Here is a 17389-nt window from a genome sequence, read left to right on the forward strand (position 1 = left end):
AGTTTGGCTATTGTGGATATTCTAGTCTCTCATTTTTATGGGTATGTCACAATTTATTTAAACGATTCCCTATTTGGGGGCATATAAGTTGTTTCTAATTTTGAAGAACTTAAAATGATACAATAATAAATACCTTTGTACACACTTCCTTTTCTATATCTCTGGTTATTTTTTTAAGGATAAATTAACCAAGGGCAATCTTGTTAATTAGCTAAAGCAGTAATTAGTACTCCTTAATCTACAATAATGCTTGAAATTGACAGTAAACCTATGATTTTTAATTTTGCTGGGGGATTCCCAAGACATGTAAGTGATATAATAATTTATTTTTCATTTTAAACCGTCTTGTATTCTTTATATTCAGTTGTTCTCAAATAATGGGAGATCCTTACACACTGGAAAATTTATTATTGTTTAGCCAAAGTGGGAAGTTTATCACCACATCATCAAATGAGCTAATTACTTACAAGAAGCAGGAGGTGAATGTTCTCCATAAACATCATCTCACGCAGGCTTTAGGTAAGACAGTTAGAATCCCTGGAATTTTGCACTCTACTTGTCTGAGGGAAAGTGTACCAAATTCTCCTTGTCATTCTTCAACAGTCTGGCACAATTTCTTTTCCACTAAGAAGTCCTTAATAAACACTATCAGTTACATCCACTGGTCTTTTCATAGTTTTTGCTTCTTTACTTCTTTGAAGTACTGGGTGGCGCTACTCATGCTGACTGGTAGCACATAGGACACATTCTTACCTACTGTGAAGCCTACACTTTGCTGGTTGTCTCACCTCTTCTTCTCTGCTTGGCTCTTCTTGGTTTCCTCAGTCATTCCTCTCGTCCTTCATTTGCAGGCATAGCCCAGAGGTAAGCTCTGCACTCCCATTCTTGCATTTCTCTTGGTGACCTCTCTTCTTCCAGGACATCCTTTCCATTACATGAAAACAACTCTTTTGCACTTCATTCTGGCTTCACCTCTCCCTCCATGGGCTTAGCACAAACTTTCTTGACAGAAAAACACCCCAAACTCTGCATGATCAAATCCAAATCTACATTCTCTGCTTCAAAAGGTTTTCCCCATGATTCTCTTTTCATCATCTTTAGCTCCTTGTCTCTATTCAATCCCTTAGAAATTCCAGGTCTTCTAAAATCTTTCCATGAACTGCCTTTCCACCCTTGTCACTTTTCTCTACCATACTTTTTGCTCTGACTTACCATGCTTCAAACAGTCTGAACATTGTTTTCTTTAGTTTTTATTCAAGTTAGTAGAATATATGAAATCTAAAAGTTTAGAATAGATTTTCTATGTAAGGTTGTCCCAATTTTTCTCCACTCAGTCTTCTCAGTCAGAGTGATGGTGATCTGCTTCACTGGGTTGGTGTAAGGATCACATAATATACATGAAGGTGGCTAGTACAGTGTTTGGCAGGCTTATAGCACACTTGCAATAAGAATTTGCAGACTTATTTATTCATCACTTGGACCCATCAGAACTAACCTTTGCCATGAAAATCTTTGTTCTCATAGCCCACAAACTCTCTGCTCTAACCTTTAGCTTCCATTGGACATGGATCGAGGATCCATCAGAGTGTTAGTTGGCATTCTTCAAGTATACTTTCTAGAAAAATTAAAATTCTTATGATAAAAAAAAACTCTACCTCACACTTCTGTGTATAAAGGGCTAAACATTTTGAATCCAGAACCCTCCAAACTATCCAATAAGTTTTTTTTTAAAACCAAATTAACACATACAGTAAGTGAGAGAACAGCTAAATAATTCTTGCTCATTTTGATCAGGAGTCAAAGGAAGGTCAGAAGACAAATGTTTTATGCCCATAGTAAAAGGAATATATTGCTGAATGTAAATTCCTTCCGATATGAGCCCCAAAAAATGTACATATGGTGGTATTAAGGAGTTACACACTTTGTCATATTTACCAGAAGTAGCATGTGGATATTTTGTAAATTACCTAGCATTTTCTAAATTGACTTTATCCCACACCTGATAATCTGATAAGGAAGTTTAGTAGCTTTATTTGCTCTGTCATTTACAGCCTTGGCATTAGAGTTTATTGCCTTCCTTGTGTTTGCAATTAACTGAATAGTTAGAAGCTGCTGGATGCTCTTTTTTTATTTCTCAGATTATGACCAAATCATTGTCATTGGCTTGTAAAGTTTTGAGAGAAAATAACCTTTTGAGTGATTTACACACTAGCCTCTTGTTAACCCAACTGCTTCTGAAACAAATGACACCAAAATAATCTCTATAGATCTAGATGTGGTCACTTACCACTGACAGCTTCCCTAAGAAGATAATGGCACACCATTCTGAATTATCCAAATGTATGAATGAAATTGCAACTCTAGTAAAAAACAGAGCATCTTTGGAATGGTATGGGTATCTCTTAGATGGACACTAATGGGACAAAAGTACAAGATACTCTGTGGGATGATCTTGATTCCTGAATAGTATACGCTAAGTGCTATACAGATGTGGTAAGCTGAGTGCCAAAAGCTTTCTTGTTTTCTTCTAGAAGAGTGGTTTTTATAGTGCTTATAGGAGACCTAGGGTTCTAAGGAGATATGGGAAGTGCTGCAGCTGGGGAGGAGGTGATGTGTGTGGCAGGGAGGGGGTGAAGGAAGACCAGCTCTATGCTTGAAGCCCCTTTCCTCACTAGCTTCAGCTTTCTTGGGGACTCCCATCTGTTCTAGATACAGAGCTTCTGAGAAAGGTAGTGGTTAGAAGATAAGTGTCTGCTACTAAAAAAATAATACGGAGTTTCTTAGAAAGGAAGTGGTTGGAAGACAAGTGTCTGCTACTGAAAAAATAATGGTAGATTATCTTTGTCTCAGAACCCAAGTAAAAATATTTCAAAGAAGTGGGCCCCTGTCTTCATAGATGGCAATAAACATTTTTATCCAATTTCTTCAGCTGCCTTTTATTGGGCTGGTAACACATCTTAGGAAGAAAATTAAGCCCAATACCAGAAACTGTTTGCTTGGAGTGTATTTTCAAGTATACACTTAGCCAAGGATTGCATGAAATTAAATATATTACCCTGCTCTCCACCAAAAACAAAAACAAAAGAAAACAGACACTGTTTTCCTGTCTAAACAGGTCTCTTGATTACTATCTTCCAGTGTGAGAGACAGAGAGACCTGTGCTCAATGTCTAGTGACTTGCTGATCTTCAAATGTTAATGGATTGACCTTTGACTCATCTGCTGCTACCAATCATTTGGGAGAAAATCACTGAAGAAGGCAACGCAGACTTTACAATTTCACAAATAATGTTACCAAGCATCCTACCCTTGCTGTCCAGCCATGGACATTTCTTATCTCCTATGCTAGATCCCAGCCATTGCTAGTTCTTTTCTTCTATCCTAGATCCCACATATTGATCAGTGAGTGTGCATTGGCTTGGTCATTCTCCAATAAGCCAAGGAGCGTATCCAGAACTTCAGAAGTATCAAGCACTTCTTCCCCCACCCCATTTGCCTCATTTCTACTCACACAGGGAGCTTTTATTACCAAATTACCAGGGAATCTATGCTTAATATTTCTGAGCTTTGTACTGTCTTATTAGTTTAGAGAGTATCTACTTGAACAAAGGTGTTTGCAGCTTTTGTGAGTTCTACTCTTAAAAATCGTTCAGTATATTGGTATAAATGCTACTTCCCATGATTTATTGGTTATGAGCTGAGGCACTTTTGTTTTAGACTAGGAAAGTTTCACTAAATCTATATAATAAGGACATGTTCCATGACACGCAGATCCTCTGAGATGCTCAGTGAGAGAAGGTGTCTGCGGTCAAACATATTTGGGAAACGTTGTGTTTCTCTTGGTGATTCAAAATGTGCATTAGAAAAGCAGAGTTCTAAGAAGTATTTCTTAAATTTATTTGATCATAACATTTTAAAATTATCCCTCACCCTTTCTCTCCCTCCCTCCTTCTCTTCTTTATTAAACATTAAATATCAAGGGCTCATGGGAAAGATATCGGAAAACATTGTACTTTCCTATTTAAGAAAAGTTTTCAGGGGACAATTTCTACCTTTTTCTGTTATTCCAGAGCCAGCACCATGTCTGACACAAAATGATTACTCAATAAAAGTTAAAATGAAGTGAACAAGAGAGTAGATTAAGGAGATGCCAAACATCGTGCTGAAAGTTGTTTTAAAAAATAATACCAGGGGACACCTGGGTGGCTCAGTCGGTTAAGCATCTGACTTTGGCTCAGGTCATGATCCCAGGACACTGGGATCAAGTCCTGTATTGGGCTCTTTGCTCAGTGGGGAGTCTGCTTCTCCCTCTGCCTGTCACTCCCCCTGCTTATGCTCTCTCTCTCTGACAAATAAATAAAAATCTTAAAAAAGAAAAATACTAGGTAGGGGCATCTGGGTGGCTCAGTTGGTTGATGATCAGACTCTTGATTGTGGCTCAGGTCATGATCTCAGGGTGGTGAGATCGAGCCCAGCATCGGGCTCTGCCTTGTGTGTGGAGCTTGCTTAAGATTCTCCCTCTCTCTTTCCATCTGTCCCTCCCCTTCCTCAAAAATAAGAAAGAAGGAAGTGCCCTCTCTGTGAGCATGAACAGCCATTCCCTACCTGAATGGGTAGGCAAATGCTATGTCAATGCTGAGGTTACTTTCCGTCTTGTTGACACAGTCCACACTCAGCCGCAGGCCTCCGGAATAGCCACCGCATGTTGCAAATGCAAAGATTGCAAAAAGCTGTGGAGAACAAAGAAACAAAAGAAAAGAGTTATTAGAATCACACTAATCTAGTGAAGTATGTCATAGGAGTTCAGTGTCTGGGTTGAGAGAGGTTACAGTTCTTCTAAAATATGGCATCATATATGGTTCAGGCAGGAAGATGAAAGCCAGGAGGATGATGGGAACTGCAGAGGCGGTGTCTGAAAAAAATAATCTGGCAAGCTGGGGTAACTGTGCTTGGAGGAAAACTGAACACGATATAAAATATCCATGTTTGTGTAAAGAGCTGTCATGCCTCAGAAGGTAGAGATAGGATCTCACATTAAAACAACCGGAAAGTCATATACTGAGGGATTAATGACAGAGGTCTCCAGGTAGAAAGAATTTGAGGTGTCTCTTTCCTTTCTTCCTTTGGTTTTATCTGTATTTTCTGCGATTAACATTTTTTATCTTTTGGAGGAATATAGTTTTTGTTTTTGTTTTTTTTTTGTTTATTTGTTTTTTAATGGCATAGTCAGAATTTGAGAGCTAAAGGGCTGGGGAAGAGTAGATGAGTATCTAAAAGGTACTATTTCAGAGCATCTGATTTTATTATAGGTCAGCCTCAAAGCCTCCCTGATTGTTATCTCTCTGTATTAGTTGCTCTTTGTCAACTATTAGAAGGGTTGACTGGTTACCAACTAATGTGATAGTCTATCCTGGTATAGAACATGGGTCTGTGGGAATTAGGTACCGAACATTAGGAGCAAGAAATCAGGGAAGGCTTCAAGAAAGAAGATACATCTGGGAGACCAAGAATGGCCCAAGATGGGAAGCAAATGCTAAACTTTGTCTGCTTAGTTTGTCTAAATTCAAAAGTATTTCCTGCTCATTTCCAAAGAAAGTCAATCAAGCACACTTAACACTAACCCATGTTGCAATACTCCCACTTATTTTATTTTCATTTTGGAATTCAGCTTCTCAAGGTAGCTTGGGGTCCCATTAAGAACACTAGCTCATTTTGTACAGTAAAGCAGAATTATTGTGCAAGGGTTAAGTGTATGGGCTCTGGAATGTGACCTTGGGAAGGTTCCTTAATTTCCCCATGCCTTGGTTTCCTCATCAGTAAAAACAGCACTGATAATAACTCTTCTGGGTCATTTTGCTATTCATGATATAAAGCAGAGAGTGGCTGTGGACAAGAAGGCTGATGGAACTGGCAATGTTACCATGTCTAGTCAGAAAGCACAGAAGGGGGCGTCTGGGTGGCTCAGTGGCTTAAGCCTCTGCCTTCGGCTCGGGTCATGATCCCAGGGTCCTGGGATCGAGCCCCGAGTCGGGCTCTCTGCTCAGGGGGGAGCCTGCTTGCCTCCCTCTCTCTGGCTGCCTTTCTGCCTACTTGTGATCTCTCTCTCTACCAAATAAATAAATAAAATCTTTTTAAAAAGAAAAGAAAGAAAGCACAGAAGGCCAAAAAGGAGTATTATACGTAACACCTGCCATCTCAGTCTTACTCGGTAGTGAAGACTTTCAGAGCTGTTGGCCTCAAATGGCCATCTTACTGTAATAGGAAAAAGGTGGTTAATGATAAAACCTTCACGGGGAAAGGAATATTTGGGGACCTCTTTTTTTTTTTTTCTATGTGAGGCAGTTTTAAGTTTTTAGTTTTTAAAATTAGTTTTTTAAAAATGGAAACAACTTGACCAAAAAACATAGTAGATATAGTAAGAGAAAACTGTGTTTATATGGGTTAACGTGTACAAGGCACTTAGAACAGATCCTGGCAGAGGACAGGACTCAATAAATATTAACAAATGTTATTACTCCAATGGATGTGGAAGGCTCCGTGGTAAGATGTTCCAAGCCATAAAACAGGAAATTCAGACTTACTCTCTAGCTAAACTGACACGACCAACAGTCCCAGTGAACCAGAATCCAAGCACTCCAGAAAAACTGATCTGTTTTGCTTTGCTTTGCTTCCTAATTTGCCTCATCAATAGCATTTGAGGAGGCGTTCAGAAGCTACTCTAAGCCACTCCACCATCTGGGGCTGATACACACAGAACACCAAGGCTGAAGGGAACCAGGATTTTTATCCCTGTGGTGTGCATCTGCTCACTTCTCACGACCAAATGCTCTCTTTCTGTCAGCTGGTAGTATTGGTAAGAATAAAGAGGAAGTGAGTTTAAGTGCTCAGTGCTTAAATCTAAGTTGCATTATAAAATACAGGATGTCTCGGCGCTTCGTGCCATGTCAGAATCCTGCCTTTGGAAAGACTTCTTCCAGAAGAAAGAGTGGGGTAATGGAGCCCCAACTCTGTGGTGTGGCTATGGAGACAGCCCTTCCCCCATTCAGGCGTCCTCACCTGAAGGACAGGAATGTCCTCTGTGTCTTCTTGAGTCACTGAGAGAACTCAACAAGATGGAATACATATTTATGTGCAGCCCCTCTCAATTCATGCAGAGATTATGTGGTAGTTACACACGGCCACTTCCATGGGTCAAGAGTCCTAAGTGTGTAACCAGCACTTGTACATGGCGTTGTCTATTCTTGCCATTATTAAGTGCCTACTATGGGCCTGGTATTGGGCCTGGCACTTAACATATGTGTCATTACTTTCTCTTAACGGCACCGGTGTGTGTGTGTGTGTGTGTGTGAAACTTAGCTTTCCCATATTAAAGATGTAGCAGAATAGCATAATGGCTCTAAGCAGGTGCATTTTAAAAAATTACTTGAAACATGAAAATGTAGCAAGTTAGAGTTGAAGGGACATAAAGATAAATCCTGTTAATTTCAGTGCTTACTAGTTATAAGGGAACTACCCTTGGCTTTTCATCTTACATTAAAGTGCTTTATATACAGTAAGGTATTATTAATACTACCATGTAATGAACGTAAGATGGAATGATAAGTATGTATTTAACTGTTCAAAATGTTAGATGTATAGAAGGAAGGTGTCAGACTGTTAAAGCCGCACATGCTACTAGTTTTTCTTTTAACTTCTATCGAGCTCTGAAAACACAAGACGTTGTACTTCAGTTAAATAAGATACCCACGGGCTTTCCGGTTAACTTTCTCCCTTCCCCCAGTCTTTACTGATTAAAGGGAAATCACACTGTGTGACCGATATCAAATTCACATGGGTTGGGTGAGGATTAAACAGATAATGTCGGTACAACACTCGGAGAGTCAGATCCTGCTGAGTGAATAACGTATTACAGGCATGGTTGATTCCATATTTGGGAGAGTAAATCAACTCCTTCAGACTGTATCAGCCAGGGGCCTAGTTCTGTAATTGGAATACATCAAGACAGAGTGGGGAGAGGGGACTGGAAGCTCTTTGGTGGGTCAAAATTCCCTTAGTGTTGAAGAGGAATGTTGAGAGGGAACTCAGAAATGCCCTCACAGTTTCCCTCCCAGAAGTCTGCCCAGCCACTCCTCCCTAGGGGGCAGAGCAGTGGTGGGAGTCAGGCAGAACCTGAGTTTTAGTCCAATTCTCAACTGTCTGACACTGAGCAGGTTATTTAACTTCTCCAAACATCAGTTCCTACATCTCTTAAATCAGGACTAATTCACTGGTTCATTCAGCAGATGTTTAATGGTGCACTTACTCGGTTCCAGCTGTGGGGCGACAGGAAGATAAAAAAGAGAAAACACAAAGACAAAGAGGCCGCTGCTCACTGTGGAGCTCAACTCTGGATAGCGGAGAGTCAGAAAGAACGCAATTCCAAATCGTGTTATGTGTTTTCCCGGGGAGGCTCTTCTAGACAGGGAGGTACACCTGAGGAAAGTCACATGTAAGCTAAGACCTTGAGGATGAAGGAGAGGAAGCTGTGCGGAGTGGAGGGAAGTGCTCTGGGAAGAGGGAACAGCTCAAGTGAAACCCCAAGGGAGGAAAGGCTTGCCAGGGGAAGGTCAGTGTGGCAACCGGATCGTGAAAGAGGCTGAGAATAATAGTGTTTACCTCACAGAGTTTGGCGTGCTTTAGCTGGGGGAACATATGCAAAGCGTCAAGTTCACAGCCCTCAGCAAACATTAAAGCGTCTCCTCCTCCTCCTTCCTCTGCTACTATTACTACTACCACCACACTACTGAAGAATCCAAGAACTCCAGAGGAAAATTCACTTGTCCCTACCGGGCTAGAGTAGAGTTGAAGCTAGTCCTGTCTCTGTGGACTCCCTGAGTCAGCATTCTTCTAATTAGCTGTACAATTAGCAGGGAAAATAATTCCCAGCCACCTGGGTGGGAGGTAACTGTCAAATGTTCCATCCTCTTTGCCCAGAAATGCACCATGATGCTGTAGTGGTCTGAGGCTCTCCATGTTTCTCTTCAGTGTCTCATCGGCACATATAGGCAAGCTCACTAGTCAAGCAGAATGGATGTTTTGTGCTCAATTTGTTCTCCCTCCCTTTTTCCTTCTTTCCTTCCTTTCTTCCATCCTTCCCTCCTTCCACTCTTGATTGGATGGAGGATTTTAGAAGGAGGTTCTTGGAAGACATTGTAAAGAGATAGAAGCTTCCTTAGCTTCACAACCATTCCTCGGAGAGGCCGTTAAAATGAACAAGAGGAAGGTCTGTGTGTCTTATAAATCCTCGACTCTGCAAGGCAAATGCTGGGAGAAAGAGGGGCTATGTGGCCAAGATGGAATGAAAACTGGAGGCGGGTCCTGTGTCTGAAGAGAGAGAAGGGCCTGAGGGGACTGACTATGTGAGGTATAAGGAAGCGATGAGAGAGGACTAGGGAGAAACACCTCCACTGGGTCTGCAGGGACGACAAGCAATCTGATGAGAGATGTGAAGACAGGGAATCTGTGTGTGTGCACATGCACGCAGATGTCATTTTTTCCACATCCTGGGCTCTGTGTGTACATCCTCAGCACTGTGTTCCTTCTGGTAATGCAATCTACTCACCTTTGTAGATACTAGGGTCATAACCTTGAAGTAAAAGTCCACTTACCCAACCGAGTGAAATTATAAAATCTTTATGCGGCTATCTTTCCTCAAGCTTCCAAATCTCAAACAAAGCAGACACCTCACCCTCCAGCACATTCTAAGATAATCAATGATCATAGCCACTGTCCCAATCATTCACTTCCCTTGAATTCAAGAGACAGAAATAAATCTCCTGCGATGAACTCTCATTTCACTACTGTCTTGGGTGATCTACAGCTCTGTTCCTAACAACAAAAAATTATTCTCTAAATGGACATAATTAACCAGCAGAGATTTCCCTTGCATGCAGACTGATTAGAAATATATTCAGGTGAAAGAGACAGAAGCATTCCTTTGCATTTTCTGGCTTCATAAGCACCCATAAACCAAAACCAGCCATAGCAGGCACATCTTTGCACACTTAATGTTACCAAAGGTTTTTCCCTGAAAAGACGGCAAGCGGCTTCCTCCTCAGAACTAATTAAACCACACAAGGAATATCAATGAAAGATGCTATTAATCGTTCTGGTTAATTTGTGAGGCATAGTGGAAAGCAATAGGTTAGAGGAGGACAGGAAATCAGGTTGATTAATGGCTCTCACAGGGACCTGTGGTCTGTAGGAAAGTTAGGGAGGGGACATTTCCTATGGCCTGATGCACAACCTCAGGCATGAAGTCTACCTTGGAAGAAATAAAGTGAGTATAAGGAGACTAGTATGACAGAGATTGGAAAATTGAAACCAGGTACTCATCATACTCACGATGCCACTGAGCTATGCACTGACAACCAAAACTCCAGGAATGCTATTGATTTCTAGCATTTGACTTGCCAGTTTCCATGATGTGACTACTTCTGCCATGGCCTACTCCAAGCTACCGTCTTAGTACCGGCAAACTTGATTAGAAGGAGAAGTGCACCATCAGTTGGGTGCCAGCACACTGCGGGGCCTTCCTGGACTCTCCCCAGGAGCAAGAGCCTTGGGTTTATTTCATTGACTCATCCCTCCTATCCCGTATTTCCTGTTATTTCATACCACTCACCTTGGGCTTATTGCATTGATTCTCTTCTCCTCCATTGGCTACAACTATTCATCCTTTTATCACTCAGTCACTTATTCACAGAGTTATTGTAGCAGAAGCTCCTGATGCCTTGCCTCTAGCGCCTCAGCTGAGCCTCACCTGCAGCCTCAGGGAGCCAGTCTGGTCCATGCACAGACCCAAGGCTCCGCCCTCCAACCCCTGAGCCTCTTTGCTGAGGGCCCCCTTGGGCAGCAGGAAGGTGTCCGGCCTGTGACTGCGGCATGGTGGAAGTCCCCTGGACTTAATTCTCTGCCGGCTTCCAACCAATTTGGGATAGAAATGAGTGGACAAAACCCCAGTGTTCCTGCCCCTCTGCTGGGGAAACTCTGGGGCGTGTTTAGTACAGTTTCTCAGAGGCTGCCCTTTGAGATGGAGCCTCCGTAGTCTACAGCAACGTCTCTCTCTGGTCATTCATATCTGTCACGGGCCTTCCTCCTTTCCCTGTCTCAACTTCCTCCTCATCATCGTGCCTCTTGGTATCACCTTCCAGGTAAACTTCTTGAGTCAAAATTCTTGTCCCAGGATCTGTTTCGGTGGCTGTCACTGAAACAGTTATCGAAACCCGACCAAGGGCCCATTACTGTTCAGGCACTGTAACATGCCCTAGGATTACATTAATAAAAGGAATTGTTCCTCTTGGCACACCTTATCTCATGCCTCTCAGCTTCCAGCTTTTCACACTCTCATCCCCCCAGCCCTCTAAGTTAGCTGAGCTCCTTTATAAATAGGAGGTCTTCTTTGACCATATTCTCCAGAGCAGGCTTCCTGACCCTCAGTCCACCCAACCCCGGCCCCATTATTCCCTGTCTTTGTTTTTACAGAGACAGATGTCTTATAATCTGTCTTCGTTGGCATTATTTATTCATCTGTTTATGTTTTGTTTGACCACGTCCCCGAGGAAAGGTAACATACTTATCTTTGTCAACTGCTGGATCTCTACCATCTCGTACAATGCTTGGCATGAAGTAGGGATTCCCTAAATACTTGTCGACTAAATAAGTAAATATAATTCCCTCCTCCACCTCTAGCGGACCTGCTGTGTATTCGGGGATACAGACAAGTGAATGAAAAGGCACCGCGATAGTGTTTTTTTGTGTCATTGGAGCGTGTTAGAGGAAAATACGGCACCTATGGTATGTCCTTGCAGAGGAGTGGAGGAGAAATGAGGAAGAACTATCTGGAGAAGTGGTCAGCTAAGGAGGAATCAGGAAACCTGCCAGATTTATCCAGGTAAGAGGGAGAAGAAGAGTCTTCTAGGCAGAGACAGCAGCAAGTCAAAGACTCTCAAGTGGGCAAGTGAGGGACACTCGGGCTGAGCAGTCGGCCCAACGAGGGCAGATGCTGCAAGGCGGGAACAAGGGATGGAGGAGGGCAGGGATGCTTCAGGTCTGGTCTAGCAGGGATCCCCAAACTACGACTCCTGGGCGGTTTCCAGCCACATCCAACTCCGTCTATTCGTGTATGTATGTCTGTAGCTGCTTGGAGGACAGAATGGAATACTGACAACAAAGACCCTGCTCCACAATGCCAAACATATTAACTAACCACCCCTTCTGGAAATAGTCTGTCCCTGGGAAGAAGCCCCCCCAAACCTGAAGAAACCCCAGTTTTAGGAGGGGATTAGGATTTCAGCAGGGGAGAGGCACGACAAATTCGCATTTCAGACAGGCCGTGGTGGTTGCCACGGAGAGTGTGGAGTGAGAGAAGAAGGGACAGGGTTCTGGAAGACCAGCAAGTGTCTTACTTATCTAGGGTCTAAACCCCCTGTGCCCAGAGGACCATGTCCCAGTCATGTTTATATCCCCGGCTGCGCCAAAACCTCCTTTACGGCTCCTACATTTTGCCAAGGAGTGAATGGCCAAGAGAAGACAAGAGGGTGTAGTGCACAGAAAAGCCTATTTGGGCACTGAAAACAATAACAAACATTATGCTGACAACAGTAACAATAAAACAATTATATGTGGTTCTCTGTGCCAGTCTCTTCAATAAGTACATTATTTACATTAGCTTGTTTCATCCTCTCAACGGCCCCGGGAAGTAGAAACACAATCCCTCATTTAATAGCTGATAAAACCCAAGGCCATACACAGTTTTTTTGATGTGTGAAGTCATCATGGTTTGAACTCAGACCTGCCTTTCTCTGAAGTTTATCTTCCTTCTTCTCAACTTTCCCAGGGCTGTGACCGGGGTCTCTCTTGGCTAGCACATGCTATGGGAAGACTAACACAGAAATGCCAGTTACGGGGCATGGGAAGCTGTTCTCATCATCAATGCTCAGAAAGCCAGATGAGGACTAACGAAAGCATCCACAGGACAAAGTCCTGATCATCCAAATGGATGCCCGTGTAGCTCAGGCATTTTGCCTCAGCAACACAGACCTTCACGCTAGTATCACAGGTCACCAGGGGAGGGGAGATAGAGTCTGGCATGACAGGAACACTTAGCTTGTTGTGAGTAGGTCATGTCAATTACACTGCACAAGTCCCCCCTGTCAGCCACAGCGGGGCTGACAGCTTGCTCACTTCCACACATCTCTGTCATTCAACAGTTTACAGGTTAAAGGGACCCGATTCCCTCTCCTCCACTCCCCTCTGATGAATCCCTCTTGTCCCTTCTCCTTTTATGATTTGTCTTGGGCTGATGAGCCATTTGTCCCAAGAACCCCCCCCTCCCCCAAGAGCATTTCTGGGAACACAGTTGTTTCCAGGAGCTGATTGTCTCAATAGCAGCCCTGGAAAAGTGAAGTTGACTGCCAAGTTAGCTTCTGGTGCAGAACGAGTTTTTGATTAACTGTGGCGTCCCTAACACCCCACTGGTCACCCAGGAGGCCCCCAGCAGACTGATGAACACATTTAAAACCTAATGTTCTATTTCTACTCATCTTTGTCTAATTCTTTCTTTTAGTGTGTCTTCTCTTGCTGATAATTGGATTTTTCCAAGGAAATTGACCAAGCATGTTCTTCACTATCAGTTTATGGTTACTGCAATATTCTGACCCAGAAAGCTTCTGTGAATAACCCTGTAAAACCTCAGACAGAACCTTTATGTAGAGATAAACTGCAAGTTGTCCCTGGAAGACAATATAATTGTATCCTATAGGGAGGCCCTGAAAGCTACCATCAAAAAGCTTTCCCATGTAGAGCTGTATGTTTCCTCCTGTCATTGTACATAACTATCTGTGTTCTTAACCAGCAACAGTATCTTCCACACTGCATTTTATTTCATGCTACCTGTCAAATACTGGATATTGTGCCCTTCTACCTACTTTGTGATTTGTGTGAAATCCTCCCAGGCAAAAGCAGCCTTACAGAACTGGTACTTCATACCATTGCGTGAGGAATTCTGCGCTACAGACAAAGAGCTCCAAATTACTTACAAAGCAGAAGATGCTTCTGCTTTCCTGGTCTTAAATGTGCAGTTCAGAGACTGGATCAATGAATAAAAATATTTGGTCACAGGTAACAGAACACTTGACCTATAGGGGTTTAAAGAAAAAAGGTTTACTTTTCATACATATTGAGAAGTCCAGAATTGATGACATCTATACACACATCTCTTTGGTTCTTATGGTCTTGACCTCATAGTCACAAAATGGCTGCTGTGTCCATGGACATGCCAGCTGCATGGTCATTTCCCTTGTCCTAGACAGTACCTAGGAAGTCCTGTGCCTCATATAATAGGCACACAGAATAGGTTTAATTTAACACCTACCCATAGTTGAAATGTCAATTTCTGCTTGAATTTTATTTTCCAGCATTAAAGCCTGATAAATCTTTGAAGTAAAATGCATGGTTGAAATAGTAAATATAAATTGGAAACAATCTTCACGCTTATAAAAATATAGAATAATCAAATAAATTCTGAGATATTCAGCCAATGGAATATTATGCAATAGTGTAAAAGAATGAATAGCAGTATAGAAAGTTGTTCATCTTTTTGCAAAGAAAAAGAAAAGCAAATTGCCAAGTATACTATACATGTATATATTAAATAGATTTGTAAAGGTCTAGAAAGGAAACACTGAAGTATCACCAGTTGTTACCACTGAGAATTGGACTTTGGAGGCAGAAATTGTTTTTCTTTTCTTTTTTTAAAAATTTTATTTATTTATTTATTTGAGATAGAGGGAGAGTGAGTGAGAGAGAGTGAGAGGGCATAAGCAGGGGGAGTGGCAGAGGAAGAGGGAGAAGCAGACTCTCCACTGAGCAGGGAGCTTGATGCGGGGCTTGATCCCAGGACCCTGGGATCATGACCTGAGCCAAAGGCAGATGCTTAACTGACTGAGACACCCAGGTGCCCCAGAAATTCAGTTTTTCATTATTTTTATATTGTTTCTTTTCTTTTTTAAAGATTTTTTTATTTGAGAGAGATAGAGTGTGAACGCGAACAAGTTGGGGGGAGAGTGGCAGAGGAAGAGGGAGGAGGAGAGGAAGAGAATCTCAGATTCCCCACTGAGCACGGAGCCCAACATGGCGCTCATCCCATGACCCTGAGATCATGACCTGAGCTGAAATCAAAAGTCCGTTGCTTAACTGGCTGAGCCACCCAGGTGCCCCTCATTGTTTTTGTATTGTTTCAATTTCTGCCAATAAGCGTGTATAACTTTTGTAACTAAAAAAAGATTTTATTAAAATTGCAAATTTAGACAACCTCTGAGTAACCTGAGTAATTTGAGCCTGTCATTAGATGGTGGTGCTGTTTTTAACTTTCATTTGGATGAAGAAAAATATAAAATCAAAAAAGCCCCACTCCCTTCTGGAATTGTCTTCAATAATACCTTCAAATTATTTACATTTTCAGATGATGTAAATGGAATAATATTTTTGACCTGCTTAGTTATTAAAATATTTTGGCAAAGTCACTCTCTAGATCAAGGTAAAAATATTTCAAAATACACCATGTGAACATAGGGCCCAAGTATACTTCCATCATCAGTTGAGTTAAAAAGTGCAACTTATCTTTCATCAGATTCAGTGACGGCAATTATTTTTAAAGGAATCAACTCTAATTCTCTCATATCTGTCATAATGGAATAATGAGAAAAAATAAAAATTCAGCAGAGCCTCTCACCCAGAACTGACACCATTTCTCTGACACCTGATGAGAGTCTTTTGAATTAATTTCTTGCTTATTGTAGTGTTTTTGAACTTGACATTTTTCTGTGATATGGACTTCATGAACTTTCTTACCTATCATAACCGTCTCTACAGCATTGAAGAAAATCACTGATGATAGATATCTTAACCACATACTTCTGCTTGACAAGAAAATTAAAGCAAGATATGCCCAGGGAACACAGCTATCATTTTGTAGTCTGATAACATGTTTTGAGTATGTTGGCGTGAGCTATCCTTTGCCAGAAGCCATACTTTCATGATAATATAGAATGACTAGATTTTTTTCTTAAACGGAAGATAAGTCACGACCTGTAAACCCCATTTTTTAAAAAGAGTCTGCTTTGATACTATATTCAGAAAATAAAAGTCAAGTTGGGATTCTATCCCAGTTGAATTCAGTATATTTGACATCTCTTCTTTAAAATTTAAACATTTCATGACCTAGAGTTGTATTTATATCCTTAAAGCAAATTAGAATATCAGATTATTTTGGGAAAAAAAAAACTGATCCATAAGGAATTGGCTACACTCAATTAATTCTTTTTACTAGACTGCATGGCTCCTTACAAAAGAAGTTTCTCTCATTTCTTCTCCTTTATTTTTATATATTTTTTTTCTGGCTCTTGGCTATTTTTTCTTTAATGTCTCTTTTTTTAACTTTATTTTTTCAGTATTCCAAGATTTATTGTTTATGGATCACACCCGGTGCTCCATGCATAGGTACTCTCCTTAATACCCACCAAAAAAAAAAAAAAAAAATTGTGTTGTAAATTCAGCTTCTCCTTGATGAAAGACAAGCACAGAACCCCATGAAAAGAGCAGCAGTTGATTTTTTTTTTTTGCTTATTTTTGTTTTTTTTTTTGGTGCTTTGTGGCTATATTAAATAATACCTAGGACTTACCAAATGCAAGCCATGCATATAAACAGGCATTATATTTGAGCACATGATTACGTGAGCTCAGAATTACTCTTAGAGTTGTTGTCAGAAGAATTCTGAAACATGCAAATAGTTGTGTTTAGAGATTTAAAGGCCTTCCCCATGTTCTACTTCCTTTGAACACCTCACTGGCCAGTTGCATCTCTAAACTGTTCAAACTTTGAAACATTCATACACTTGTTGAACATTCTGATTTTTTGGCCATTTGATTTCTGGGTCAAAACCTCTGAACCTCTCAAACATGAAGCATGGTCATCAAATCAACTGTGTCATAAGAGACAACTTGCCACGATGTATTATTTTGATTACACGATGGAGAAAAAGAGCAAGCCTTAAAAAGGCAGGTAAAAGGCAGCATATTATTCATATTGAAAAATACTCAAAATAGTAGAGTAGAAGTTCTATAGGAGTAGTTTGAAGTAGATTCTAAAGTAATATTTTCTGATTATAATTCAAATCATGATAAGAACACAGATGTTTTTACTTAGTGAGACTCTGTGACCAATAGTGTGCTTGGGTGCTTTAGAGACATTGTTATCTCTGAAATCTCATCACTCTGGGAGGTAGATACCATCATCATCCCCATTTCAGAGTTAGGTAAACTAAGGCTTAGAGGGGTTAAGGGATTTGTCC

The 17389-nt window shown here is 41.2% G+C and overlaps 1 protein-coding gene across 2 annotated transcripts in view; it reads right to left on the reverse strand.

The window, feature by feature from the left end:
- SYNPR (synaptoporin) overlaps nt 1-17389 on the reverse strand; it is a 314225-nt gene that overhangs the window by 115737 nt on the left and 181099 nt on the right. For both annotated transcript variants that reach the window (XM_082727135.1, XM_082727136.1), the window contains one exon: nt 4605-4729. In XM_082727135.1, the coding sequence (XP_082583261.1) occupies nt 4605-4729 (125 nt within the window). The remainder of the gene's footprint in view (nt 1-4604; nt 4730-17389) is intronic.

This window comes from Mustela nivalis, assembly GCF_964662115.1.
Source record: "Mustela nivalis genome assembly, chromosome: 1".
In the NCBI taxonomy this organism is placed as follows: Eukaryota; Metazoa; Chordata; class Mammalia; order Carnivora; family Mustelidae; genus Mustela; species Mustela nivalis.